Consider the following 13,002-nt stretch of genomic DNA (forward strand, 5'->3'; position numbering starts at 1 on the left):
CTTACCATATCCCATTTTTAATTCATTTCTAGATCAAATGACTATTTTTCCCTTTTAATCATCCTTTTTTGTTATTTAGTCCTACACAAAATTTTCCACATAAGCCCTTAACTTTTTAACTAATCTACTTTAGTCACTAAATTCTAATTTTTTACAATTTGGTCACTAACTCGTACTTTGAGATGTTACACATCAGGATCGACCCAATAATCGAAGAGAGCAAGAAATTGTAAAGGTTCCTGGAGAGCCCTAGCAGTCCAATCTAGCAAGTCTGCTCAAAGTTCGAGCAGAGGGGAGGCTGATTAAGTCAACTTAGGAGGCCGTTGGCTACTACTTCAGTAGCGAGTTCCAGAGGTCCTTTGAGGTAGTAGTCTCATCCCACTTGTCTTACATACGGCAAGAGACATCAAAGAGAGTGCCGGCAGAGATCCAGAGACTGTTATCATTGTGGATCCCTAGATCATTTCTTGAGGGATTACCAGAAGGCATAAGAGGTGACACCAAACACCACTCAAATATCAGTATCGACGGTTCAAAGAGGTAGAGTACCCAAAGAAGAGGAAATTTTGCATCCAGATATACTGGTAGTGGAGCACCCAGATCAGGAGCTAGTGTCGAGCCTAGAGTTGTTGCTCGCTAGTATACAGTCCGATCCCGGGAAGACTATGATTTAGCTAACATGATTTCAGGTACCTTTACGGTGTTTTCCCTTCTAGTTACTACTTTGATATACCCTGGATCTACCACTCCTATATCTGCTATGATTTAGTTCAAGAAAGACATATCCCAAATGAGAACCTCAAAATAGAAGTTTGAGTATCCAGCCCTTTAGGATTAGATGTCCTAGTAGACAAGGTTTATCGTAGATGCCCGGTTGAGATTCAGGGCGAGATATTTTTAGCTGATCTTTTAGAGCTATCATTCGGATAATTTGATCTGATTCTGGGTATTAGAGCATGACATGAGCTTAAGGTGTAAGTAGGGATGGGCATGGGACCCGAACCAGACGAGTTCCGACCTAACCCAACCGATCGGGTTGGGTTCTTTAAATTCAGGTTCAGGTCATGTTTTTTAAAGGTGATGTTCAGGTCAGGTCGTATTTGGGTTCAGGATAAAAATACTCGACTCGACTCTACCCGAAAAATATAAGTTTACCTTATATATTTAGGAATAATTATAATAATACCCTATATATTTTTTTCAATTAAATCATTATTTTTATTGAATAAAAATAATATTTTTATTATTTTGGGTTGAGTCGGATCGGAATCGGGTCAGGTGGAGGGTATATATTTTTGGGTCGGGTTAGGTCGGGTCTGGTGAAGGATGTAAAATTTTTTGGTCGGGTTTAGGTTGTGTTTCGGGTCAGGTTGGCTGAAACCCAACCTAAACCCGACCAATGACCATCCCTAGGTGTAAGCTTCGACGACTTAAACTCAGAAAAGAAGATGGGACCCGAATCATAATGTTTGATGAGAATTATAATGGTGCAAGGGTTGTGTCAGCTCTTAAGGCGTAAAGGATGTTGGATCAGGGTTGTGAGGCTTTCTTAGCTCATATAATTGACACTAGAGTTGGAATTCCAAGAATTGAGGATATTTGAACTGTCAGAGACTTTCCATATGTTTTTCCATAGAATTACTGTGTTTGCCACCAGAAAGAGAGTTAGAGTATAGAATCAAAGTAATGTCCAATTCTGCTCCGGTGTCCATTTCTTCTTACCGCATGACACTGACAGAGTTAAAGGAATTAAACTCGCAACTTCAAGAGTTACTTGAGAAAAGGTTTATTCGGCCAAGTATTTCTCCTTGGGGAGCGCTAGTCCATTTTGTTAAAAAAGGATGGGTCGATAAGGCTATGCATCGACTATCAACAATTGCATAAACTGACCATTAAGAGCTTATATCTTTTTCCCAGAATCATCGGCCTTCTCGACCAGCTTAAAAGAGTTTGCATTTTCTCCAAAATAGATTTGAGATTTGAGTATTATCAACTAAAGATTAAAGAAGTTGATATCCCAAAGATGACATTTAGGTCAAGATACAATCATTATGAGTTCCTTGTGATGTCATTTGGACTCACAAATGCCCCGACGGCGTTCATGGATCTCATGAACCGAGTCTTCCACCCGTACTTGGATCAGTTCGTGGTGGTCTTCATTAATGACATCCTGGTATACTCGAGGTCAGAGGACGAGCACGATTAGCATCTTCATATAGTTTTTTAGACGATTGTCAAATTTTCTTTAAATTTAGGAAATATGAGTTTTGGTTATCGAGGTTTCATTTTTTGGGCTTGTAGTAGCAGCAGACGGTATTCAAGTCAATCCTCAGAAAATTTACACGATACTCGAGTGGGTGCCGCCTAAGAGTGTAATTAAAGTGTGAAGTTTCTTGGAACTTGCAGGCTATTATCGTAGGTTTGTGAAAGGTTTTCCAATGATAATGGCCCCGATGACTAAATTACTTCATAATGGAGTATCGTTCGTGTGAGGAGAAAAATAACATAGTAGTTTCGAGCAGTTGAAAACTCTTTTGATCCAAGACCCATTTCTAACTCAACCATAATCAGAAAAAGAATTCACAATTTATAACGACACTTCACTAAACGACTTCGGATGTGTGTTAATGTAAGAGGGAAAAGTGGTTGCCTATGCTTCTGTCTGCTTAAGCCTCACAAACGAAATTATCCTACTCATGATCTAGAACATGCAGTAGTAGTATTCACGCTCAAGATTTGGAGACACTACCTATATGGGGAGAAATGTCATATTTTCACCGATCACAAAAACTTGAAGTATCTGCTCACTCAGAAAGAATTAAATTTCAAGCAACAAAGATGGGTTGAGTTATTAAAGAACTATGATTGCATCATCGATTATCACCTGGGAAAAGCCAATGTGGTAGCAGATGCGCTAATCCGGAAGTCAATATCAGAGTTTATAGCACTTTTAGTGCGTCTGAGCATTTCTAGTGATGGTGGATATTGGCCAATCTCAAAGTGGAACATGAGATAGTAAGCAAGATCAAGAGACTACAAGGTTCAGATAATAGTATAAAATTTTGTATGGAGCAAGTTCATCGAGGTGAGATCTCAGGGTTCGAGTTGCGTAGAGGAGATGTATTGTATTTTAGAGGACGTCTTTGTGTCTCAAAGGTTGATCATTTAAGTGAAAAGATCCTTAATGGAGCCCATTGCAATCCACTTTCAATTCATCCAGGAAGTAATAAGATGTATAAGGAACTTCAACCATTGTATTATTGGTCAGGGATGAAGAGATATGTTTTTGAGTTTCTAGCAAAGTGTCTGATGTGTCAGCAAGTTAGACAGAGCATCAGGTTCCCTCTGGTTTATTGTAGTCGATCCAGATACCAAAATGGAAGTGGTACAAAGTGACTATGGATTTGTGATCGGTTTATCGGTGACGAGATGTAAACACGACTTGATATGGGTAATAGTAGATCAGTTGACCAAGTCTACCAATTTCTTGCCGATTGGAATGGATTTCACTATGGAAATATTGGCGCAACTCTACATCTGGGAGATAATAAGATTACATATAGTTTTGACTTCATTTATTTTGGGCGAAAACCCTAGATGCACCTCTCGGTTTTGAAAAGCTTTACATGAATCGTTAGGCACCAAGCTCCATTTCAGCACTGCATTTTACCCTCAGACAGATGGTTAGTCAGAACGAGTTATTCAAGTCCTTGAGGACATGCTTAGATACATGGTGGGAGGATCACCTGCCTTTGATGGAGTTCGCATATAATAATAGCTACCAGTCGAGTATTCAGATGGCTTCATATAAAGCTCTATATGGGTGAAAGTGTAGAACTCCCCTCTGTTGGACTGAACTTAGTGAAGGAAAAATAGTGGGACCAGATCTAATCTGAGAAACTAAAGAAAAATTTAGGATAATTCAGAGTAGACTAAAGGAGGCATATATAGACAAAAGTCATATGCACATCTGAATCAAGGAAATCAAGTTTGTCGTAGGTCACAAAGTATTCCTTAAGGTGTCTCCTTGGAAGAAAGTACTTTGGTTTGGGCGAAAAGGAAAATTGACTCTGCATTTTATTGGTCTTTACGAGGTGATTGAGAGAGTTTGACCAGTATCCTAGTTTTAGCCCTTCCGCCAGAGCTGGAACGCATCCATAATGTATTCCATGTATCCATGTTACGAAGGTATTGTTCAGACCTGCCATATCTCTTACCCTTGGAGCAAGTTTAGTTGAGTCCCGACATGAATTACGAAGAGGAGCCGATTAGAATCCTAGCTAGGGAGGTGAAAGAGATAAGTAACATGGAAATTCCCTTAGTAAAGGTGCTTTGGAGGAACCATAGAGTCGAGGAAACTACATAGGAAGCTGAGAAAAATATGCATCTCCAGTATCCGCATTTGTTTTATCTAGGTAAAAATTTGAAGACGAAAGTTCTAATTATGAGGGATTAGCATTTAGCCAAGGATAAAAGGTATCCACACCTACAACTTCTCCATACTCTTAGTTGGTCATTTTAATGTATTGAATAGTATGAAGGTAAGGAGTAAGCATATCTAGCATATCCATGGTAGATTCTATGTTTTGAAAGTTTGAGCATGCCTAAAGCCTTATTTATGATCATTTTTAATCACATAAGACTTTAAAGAATGTTTGGGAATCTCGCTAAGGTCTTTGGTAGTGAAATATAGCATTTTCCTACGTGAATTGTATATCATGCAGGTTCAGTATTGATACTATAAGGTTAGTATCGATACTTGTTCTTCATTTCTGGGTAAAAGCGTGTTTTCTAGGTACGAGTGTCGATACTATTTCAAGAGTATCAAAACTTTAGGTCATAGTTTCAAAACTCCCAGGAAATATCGAAAACGGAACGCTTAAAAGTATAGGTACATACATAAAGTATCGAAACCTTTGTAGGAGTATCGATACTGAAGGGCTAGTATCGATACTTTCAGTCTGTTTTGGGAAAAAATGTCAGTTTTTAAGGGAATTATAGTTGAGGTACTCCACACTTCATTATATCATCAAATAAGACTACAAGTGGAACAATAATAAAGATTAATTTGAACTAAGAAACAAGATAAAATAGGGACAAACAAAACTAGCCTTGCTTTATGCTCGGGAAATGATTCGGACATCTGAGTTCCTTTAGTTCAGGGTGTCGAAGTGTAGAATTAGTTCGTATATCCTTAGGTAGGGTGCAAGGCCCTTAAAAGGACTAGATAGTGTGCAAGGAATGACACTTGCAAAGGGTGGGCTAGCCGGGGGTGTGGTGTCCGATGCAGAGATTCCGGGGGACATATCCTCGGTAGACTAGATAGGTGCGTGAGCTCCGATATTCAAAAATCCCTCAGCTGCACCATGATGTCTACCATAGCGTATAGAGTGAGTATCGCAAGGATACTCACTAATGATTTGATTGATTGTTTAGATTGATTCATTTTATCTCATATTCAATTATTAAAGCATGTTCTAAATGTACCCCTGTTAGTATGTATTAGTTGTTAGTGTGGCATTGGGCTAATTAGCTCAGTGTTTGGAATATGTTTCCTTAAAAAGATTAGTTGAAGATCAGTAGAGAAGCCTTTTGACTAGAAGAAATCCAGACCAAACAACAGAGTAGAGTATGTCCCAAATTTCTAAAGGGCATGCATATTCAAAGTTTATATTTTGTAAATTTAAGTTGTAAATTTTTTAAAATACATGGTATGTATATTTTGATTTATTTTGTAATTGTCGGAGCTCTTGACTGTAAACTATTTTACATGGATTTTATTATCTATTTTATTGCACGTATTTACACGTGAAGCTTTAATTTCAAGTGAGTATGAGAAAGGAAATTTGTTGGTTAGCCACTTTAGTGGTTCCTTTTGGCACTCTCATTGGTCGAATGTGTGTCGTACTGGTGTAGGGTGTTACAACATTCATAATGTGTTCCATGTGTCCATGCTTCGAAGGTATCGTTCTGACTCATCACATGTCCTATCCTTAGAGCAAGTTGAGTTAAGCCCTGACATGACCTATGAAGAGGAACCAATCTGAATTTTGGCCAAAGAGGTGAAAGAGCTAAGGAACAAGAAAATTCCATTAGTAAAGGTGCTTTGGAAAAATCATGGAGTTAAGGAACCTACTTGGGAAACTGAGGAAAACATGCAACGTTAGTATCCACATCTTTTCTATCTAGGTAAAAATTTCGAAGATAATTTTTTTTATTATAAGGGAAGAGTTATAACGCCCCAATGTTTGGGTTGGTAGTTTGGGTCAACCCGAGACCTATAAGTGAGCCACAAAGACCTATTCCAAAAAGGTAAGATTTGTAATCCTCAATCAGAGATTCCATTTAAGCCCCATTTCTCAAGTTTTACACTTAGTTTCCAAAAATGTGATTTTGGGAGGTTTAAGAGAATCTATGGATTCTATGTTATTTTTTATAGATTCAAGTTCTAGAAAGTGTCATTATCTTTAATCCAACCACCTTGTTAATTTAGTAATTCCTTTTTCTTACCTTTGATTAGTGAAATAAGTAGGAGAAAGCTCAAGAGCAAGGGGAAAAGAGAAATTGCCTCTTGAATGATTTGAGAGCTTTGCTAGCAGCCAAGAATTCAAGGTAACACATTCACGACTCATTCATACCTTTCATGGGTCATTAGAAATGCAAGATTGCATATTAGTCGAGTTTAAAGCGTGTTGAGCATTTTCATGGTAGATTCTATTTTTTAGGTTTTTAACATGTTTTAAAGCCTTATTTATGATCCTTTATGATCACATAAGACACTAATAACAATTGGGAACCTCAAAATAAAAATGTGGGTGAGTTTGAGTGCCCAAATAGGGCATTTTCAAGGGTAAGTATAGTACTGATAATGTTTTTATATCATGCATAAAATATATAGAGTTTATACGGGAAATATCGATACCCCTTCAATGAGTATCGATACTGGGGTTTTGGTATCGAGACCAGGGTGCTTTATATCGAAACCAATTTTCCAGAATGCAATTTTGGTATTGGTACTATAGGGAGTATCAATACCAATGACTAAGTATTGATACTCCTTATATGAGTATTGATATTTTCCCTTTTCTTTCAAGAAAGGTTAACATTGGGGTATCGATACCTTGAGTGGGGTATCGATACCTTGAGTGGGGTACCGATATTGTAGGGCCAGTATCGATACCAAGTCATTGATTTGGGTTTTATTTACTAAGAGATTCTAAGAGGCAAATGAGGTTTCCCAAAGGCTCTAATTACTCTCAAATAAAACTTCAATTGGTAACAATAATATTTCTTAATCACATTAAAAATGATATCAATTAAAGAGATACAAAACTAGCCTTGTTTGAATACTTGGGAAATAATCAGGACACCCGTGTTACTTTAGATGTGATACTAGTATCGAATAATTGAATCACTCTGGAGAACTTTAGGTAGTGCACAAGGCACTTTAAACTTACTAATTAGAAGCAGTTGAGATCCATATTGAGTGCATCAAAGTACGTCTCGAGTTCTTCTTTAGAGGGCTTGTATATTTGTGAACCCTTGTACTTGTTGAGTCGTAACTTTGTTTAAAACACTAGTTTGTATATTTTGATTTATTATTTTTGGAAGCTCCTGATGTAAACTATTTTATATAAATGTGGACACTTTATTTCTTTATGAGCACTTTTAAGAAAGCCTTTTCAATTAAGAAATTAAAGAAATTTTTTGGTTAGCCACTCTGGTGGTTCTGTGTAGCATTATAATTGGTTGATTGTGTGTCGTACTGGTTTAGGGTGTTATACAAATGACCCTTAAAGTTTAGTGTCCAAAATGATATCATAAAAGACATCAGAATAGCCCCACCAAAAGATATTATTTTGGTGTGACATGTCACATCAACAACCATTAGCCATGTCATATTCTCATTAGCGACTTAACAATGAACTGATATTGAATGTAAAACTAAAATCCAGTACTATAGTGAACAAAATTAAAAATTTAATGGTATAAATGAATGAAGAGTAAAATTCAAAAACACTTAAAATATTTTTCCCTTATATAAATATTATACTTGAAAATAAAAAATAACATTTTTAACGCCCCAAATCTCGGGTTAGTAGTTCCAGGTTAAAGTGGAAGTGTTTTGGATAACTTCTCTAGCCTTGTAGAGAGACTTGACGTAAGTGGGAGTTGGTTTGGGCTGTTTGGGCCCAATAGATGATAAAAAGGGTATTTTTAAGTTGTGACCAAAGTTAGGAGGATTAAGGAAGTAATTTACCCATTTTATGTCGAAAAGGTTGAATCTTTTAAATGTTAGTGTGGTCACACAGCTAGCCCTCTTTTTTCTCCCACAAACTTTATCATATTCCTCATCTTTTTTGCACTCATTCTTTCTTCTTGTTACTAGAGCAAAGGTAGAAACTTTATTATTCTACTCACCTATTCCGTACAAACCAAGGTAAGAACCATCACCGCCATCTCAAAAACTACAAATTGAGCCCTCAACCTCCTAATTTTATCATTACAGCCATGAGAATGGTTTTAGTGGGGGTTTAAGAAAACCTCAAATATCCAGTCCATTTTTTATGGATTTCAACCTTAATAAGTCTTCTTAACTCTCCCTCGCCTTCCTAAATTAGTTAGTAACTCATGCATATGATTTTGTTTACTGAGAGAAGTTTGAGAGAGCTCTAAAAGCAAAGGAAAGAAAAAATATAACCCTTGGTTGATTATAGAAGTGTTCCAATAGCTTAAGATTTCAAGGTAACACACTCATAACTCATCTCTACCACTTGTACATCATTAGATGTATGTTGTTAGCTTGCATGAGTTATGAAGAATGAAAGCATGTTCATGGTAAATTTTAGTATTTGGTGTTTTTAAGCATGTTTATGGACCTATTATGACCCCTGTTAACATCTATAAGACTTGAATAACACTTGGAAAAACTTGAGTAGGTTTTTTAGTTGAAATAAAAAGTCATTTTCGTACCCAAAAAGGCATTTATGGGTTTGAGTACCGGTATTGGAAGAACATTACCGATATTGTTCATTAGATAGCCTAAAATAAGAGGATTTTGGGCTAAGAGTATCGATACTCATTCAACGAGCATCGATATTATTGGTTGGGTATAGATACTTATAGGAGGGGTATCAATACCGAGATCACTTAGTAAATTTTAGTAGCCAATTTTGGTATCCATACTCATGGGAGTATCGATACTGAGGGTTAGAGTATTGATACTCTCAGTAGAAGTATCGATATTGAGTTAATTTTCAAAATATCAAAGCAAATTTTGGTATCGATATTCAGGATAGTATCGATATTCTAGCTAGATTATCAATACTACCTAGTTCCCCCATTTTTCAATAGACATTTTGTATCGATACCAAGAGTGAGTATTGATACTCAAGGATCAGTACTTGATACTGAAAGATACAATATCAATACCAACGTATAGTTTTAGGTAAGAAACCCAATGATTAAGGGGTTAGACTCGAGGGGCCCAATAACACCATAACGTTATCGAGATAAAACTACAAGTAAGAACAGTAATAGACACAGTTACATCTAGAAACAATATCATCTAGGATAACAAAAAACTAGCCTTTGTATGATGCTCGAGAAATAGCCATGACACTCGAGTTACTTTAGTAGTTGACGATTGTCTTGTTTATTAGTAGTATCCAAATATATCTCATTTAGTGCAAAGGCACTTTAGTTTCCAACTAGGAGAATATGCTCCAAGACTCTACAAAGTAAGTTGACCAAGTGCACATTTTCAATGTAGTTCCAAATCTCACTCCAGATACCGAATGGTATCTTAGGTAGGCTAGAGGGGTGTGCGCTTCAAGATGTAGAACCCTAAGCCACACCATGATGCCTACCTCAGCTTTGGATGTCAGCATCCTTATGTGCTTATACGTATGCCACTAGCATGCTCATGTAGTGAATACATGTAGTGAATACATGTAGTACAATACATTTATTAGTGTGGTACTGAGCTTGTAAGGTCAACGTTTGGAATGTGTTTTCGTACGTAGGTTCTTAAGAGATCGTTCGTAGAGCGTTATCGTCATCAGATATTCTAGATTAGCCGAGGCTTCAGCGTGTCTTGAGTCATACTTAGAGGACATGTACTATTTGTAGACTCTTTGTATTCAATCGTAACTCTATTTTGTTTTAAACCTTATGATATCATTGTGATATATTTTAGGAGCTCCCCTTATTTGTGGACTTTAATATTATGCTTTTATTTTGTAACTTCGTTGGATGGTTTTATATGATGATTTTCACTTGTTTTTAAATAAAATTTTTGGGTTAGTCACTTCGGTGGTCCCGCGTGACACATTAATCATTTGATCTTTGGGTTGGACTAGATTAGGGTGTTACAACATCAAACCTAAAATAACTCAATTTATTACTCGAATTTAATACCATATAACATTTAGGAAGAATAATATCCCTTTTTACCATTGAAGTCACTTGACGGTTCTAATTTCACAGAATTTACATTTAAAAAATTAATTTAATCCATTTTTAATTTTTTTATATTAAATTATTTGAATTAATCGATTATTCATTCGTAATTTTATTTCATTAGTTAAATTAAATCCTCTCAAAAGAGCTCAAACTAAATTAAGCAAATTTTCCAGTTTTATTTCTATGAGCTCCAATAAAAGAAAGGCTAAACTATATGTTTAGTATCTAAACTATATGCTTAGTATCTAAACTAATATTACTTTTCTTTACTTAACTTTATTTTTTTCTTTCAAAGCCATTTTAAACATTTAGTTTAGGTTTTATTTTAGTACTATGTCGTTAAAAACTTAACAGAACTATTGACTTAACATTTTTTTATTTTTCTAATAATGATGTGACATTACTTTATGGTAACTCGTCAACACTACCATTAAGTTTTTAAAGATATGTACAAAAATGAAACTTAAACTAAATGTTAGGTATGATTTTAAACAAATTAAAGTTTAGATACCAAAATGAAACAAAAATAATAGTTTAAGTGCTAGATGTGCAATTTATCCTAAAGGAAAATTAGCACTTGTTCTACGAGATTCGACTCGCTTCCTAATTGATAAGTCTTTTTTATCCCTGTCAGTAAACCTTTGCCTTCCGGGATTAGGAAAAGGATAGCGTGGAGGCAGAGAATATTATACATTAAACCAAACTGAATAATTCTAAGCACATACTCAGCAATGGCATGGAATTATTTGGAAAAAAAATTACTGAATAGGTTTTGCTTTAAAACTACTTTGAGTAGTTCCAATTGACACCCCATCTAATCCCTTCTGCTTTTTGAATACAAAATTTTCACTTTATATTGTAATAAAATGTGCCATTTTCAACAATTTATGCGATTCCTTTGGCCCAGGAAGTACTCACCATCACCGCATTTTATTAGATTATTTATAGCTTAGTGCTCATACTTTATTAGTATTATTAGTATTCACAAAGAAATGGGAAAAGCTACAAGGTGGCTGAAGAGCATAATTGGTATAAAGAACAGAAAAGACTGCTCGAATTCCGGTGACCGGAAAGGCAGAAAACGGTGTGGTATTGGCCATTCAAGGAGGGACTCAAGCGGCAGAGGAATCATGTTCGGCAAACATGAGAGACGACAGGCCGCCGTTAAAATTCAAACTGTCTTTCGAGGTTATCAGGTAAGTACATTTTCAACAGCTTATGCAGTACCATTATGTCTCTAATGTAGGGATTTGGTGTTTAAAACAGGCTAGAAGAGCACTTCGAGCTTTGAAAGGATTAGTGAAGATGCAAGCGTTAATTAGGGGATATTTTGCGCGGAAACATGCTACGATTATGCCTCGGAAAGCTCGTGGACTTGTTAACCATGAAGCCAACAGATTCGACATTGGAGCACGAAGATCAATGGTGAAAATTCATTTAGATAAAAAAAATTCTACTCCAATTTAAGCTAATTGATCTGTTCAAAACTCGTGTTGTAGGAGAGATTGTATTCTTTTGACATTTCAAATGGCATCGATGAAAGTTCCAAAATTGTGGAAGTTGACAACGGTAGGCCTAAATCAAGATCTCAGATCGGACTTCCAAGATGACCAGCCGCTTCATCGGACGTCGTCGTCTCCATTTCTATGTCGAATTCCGGTGCCCCGAGTTTCGATACAGGAAGGCGGGCACTTTGAAGACAGCGATTGGGGTTTAAGTGGTTATGAATGCAGGTTTTTTACAGCGCAAAATACACCTCGGGTCATGAGTTCTAGTGGGTCTAATGCCTCGGTTGCACCTCCCAAGAGCGTGTGCATTGATAACTGGTTTAGACAGTACGGGAATTTCCCAAATTACATGGCCAACACACAGTCATTCAAGGCTAAATTGAGGTCACATAGTGCTCCAAAGCAAAGGCCAGAGCCAGGGCCCAAAAATCGCCTTTCTCTCGATGAAATTGGGTTGGGATGCAGAGATGGTTCTCACAAGCTCAGGGCTGAGTCATTGGGAAACTTTGATTCATGTTAAGGATCCATTGTGATATAATATAGAAGCTAAGTCCATGTATTATTGTTGTAATATTTATGAATTATGGTTGTGTAATTATAATTTTTATTAAGAATTTAAGATCTGATGTTGATTATTGTATATTGGTCCTAAAATCGATCTGATGATAGGTGATTTATGATTCTAGTTTCAGGACAACGCCAACATGTCATTCCTAATTGTTTATGTTGGAATTCGTTATCAAACTTACTGAAATTCACCTTTAAGAATGACTAACATATTTGTTTATGTTGGAGATAGAATACTTTTTTAGAAGTAAATTTCTCTTAATCGATGTAATAGTTAAACACGTTATTTTTACGATTAACACAATTATGCATATATCAAGTGATATTAAGAGAAATGTTGTTTTTTCCATAAGTTTTGGGTTCGAACAACTGCGTCGTATAGTGTATGTGTACTTGTTAAAGATTTTGAATATATATTACATTGTAATTACCTCAGGCTATTTAAAAAAATATTAACATCCTT

At 36.1% G+C, this 13,002-nt stretch overlaps 1 protein-coding gene across 1 annotated transcript; it reads left to right on the forward strand.

Annotated features, from left to right (window-relative positions):
* Nucleotides 1–11,456: 11,456 nt before the first annotated feature.
* LOC120176743 lies at nt 11,457–12,492 on the forward strand. Its single transcript, XM_039183095.1, has 4 exons — nt 11,457–11,660; nt 11,731–11,889; nt 11,964–12,006; nt 12,050–12,492. Exons 1-4 carry the CDS (start codon nt 11,457–11,459, stop codon nt 12,490–12,492), a joined length of 849 nt encoding a protein of 282 aa, XP_039039026.1.
* The last annotated feature ends 510 nt before the right edge of the window (nt 12,493–13,002 follow it).

Source organism: Hibiscus syriacus, unplaced genomic scaffold (assembly GCF_006381635.1).
Source record: "Hibiscus syriacus cultivar Baekdansim isolate YM2019G1 unplaced genomic scaffold, ASM638163v2 tig00112253_pilon, whole genome shotgun sequence".
NCBI lineage: Eukaryota > Viridiplantae > Streptophyta > Magnoliopsida > Malvales > Malvaceae > Hibiscus > Hibiscus syriacus.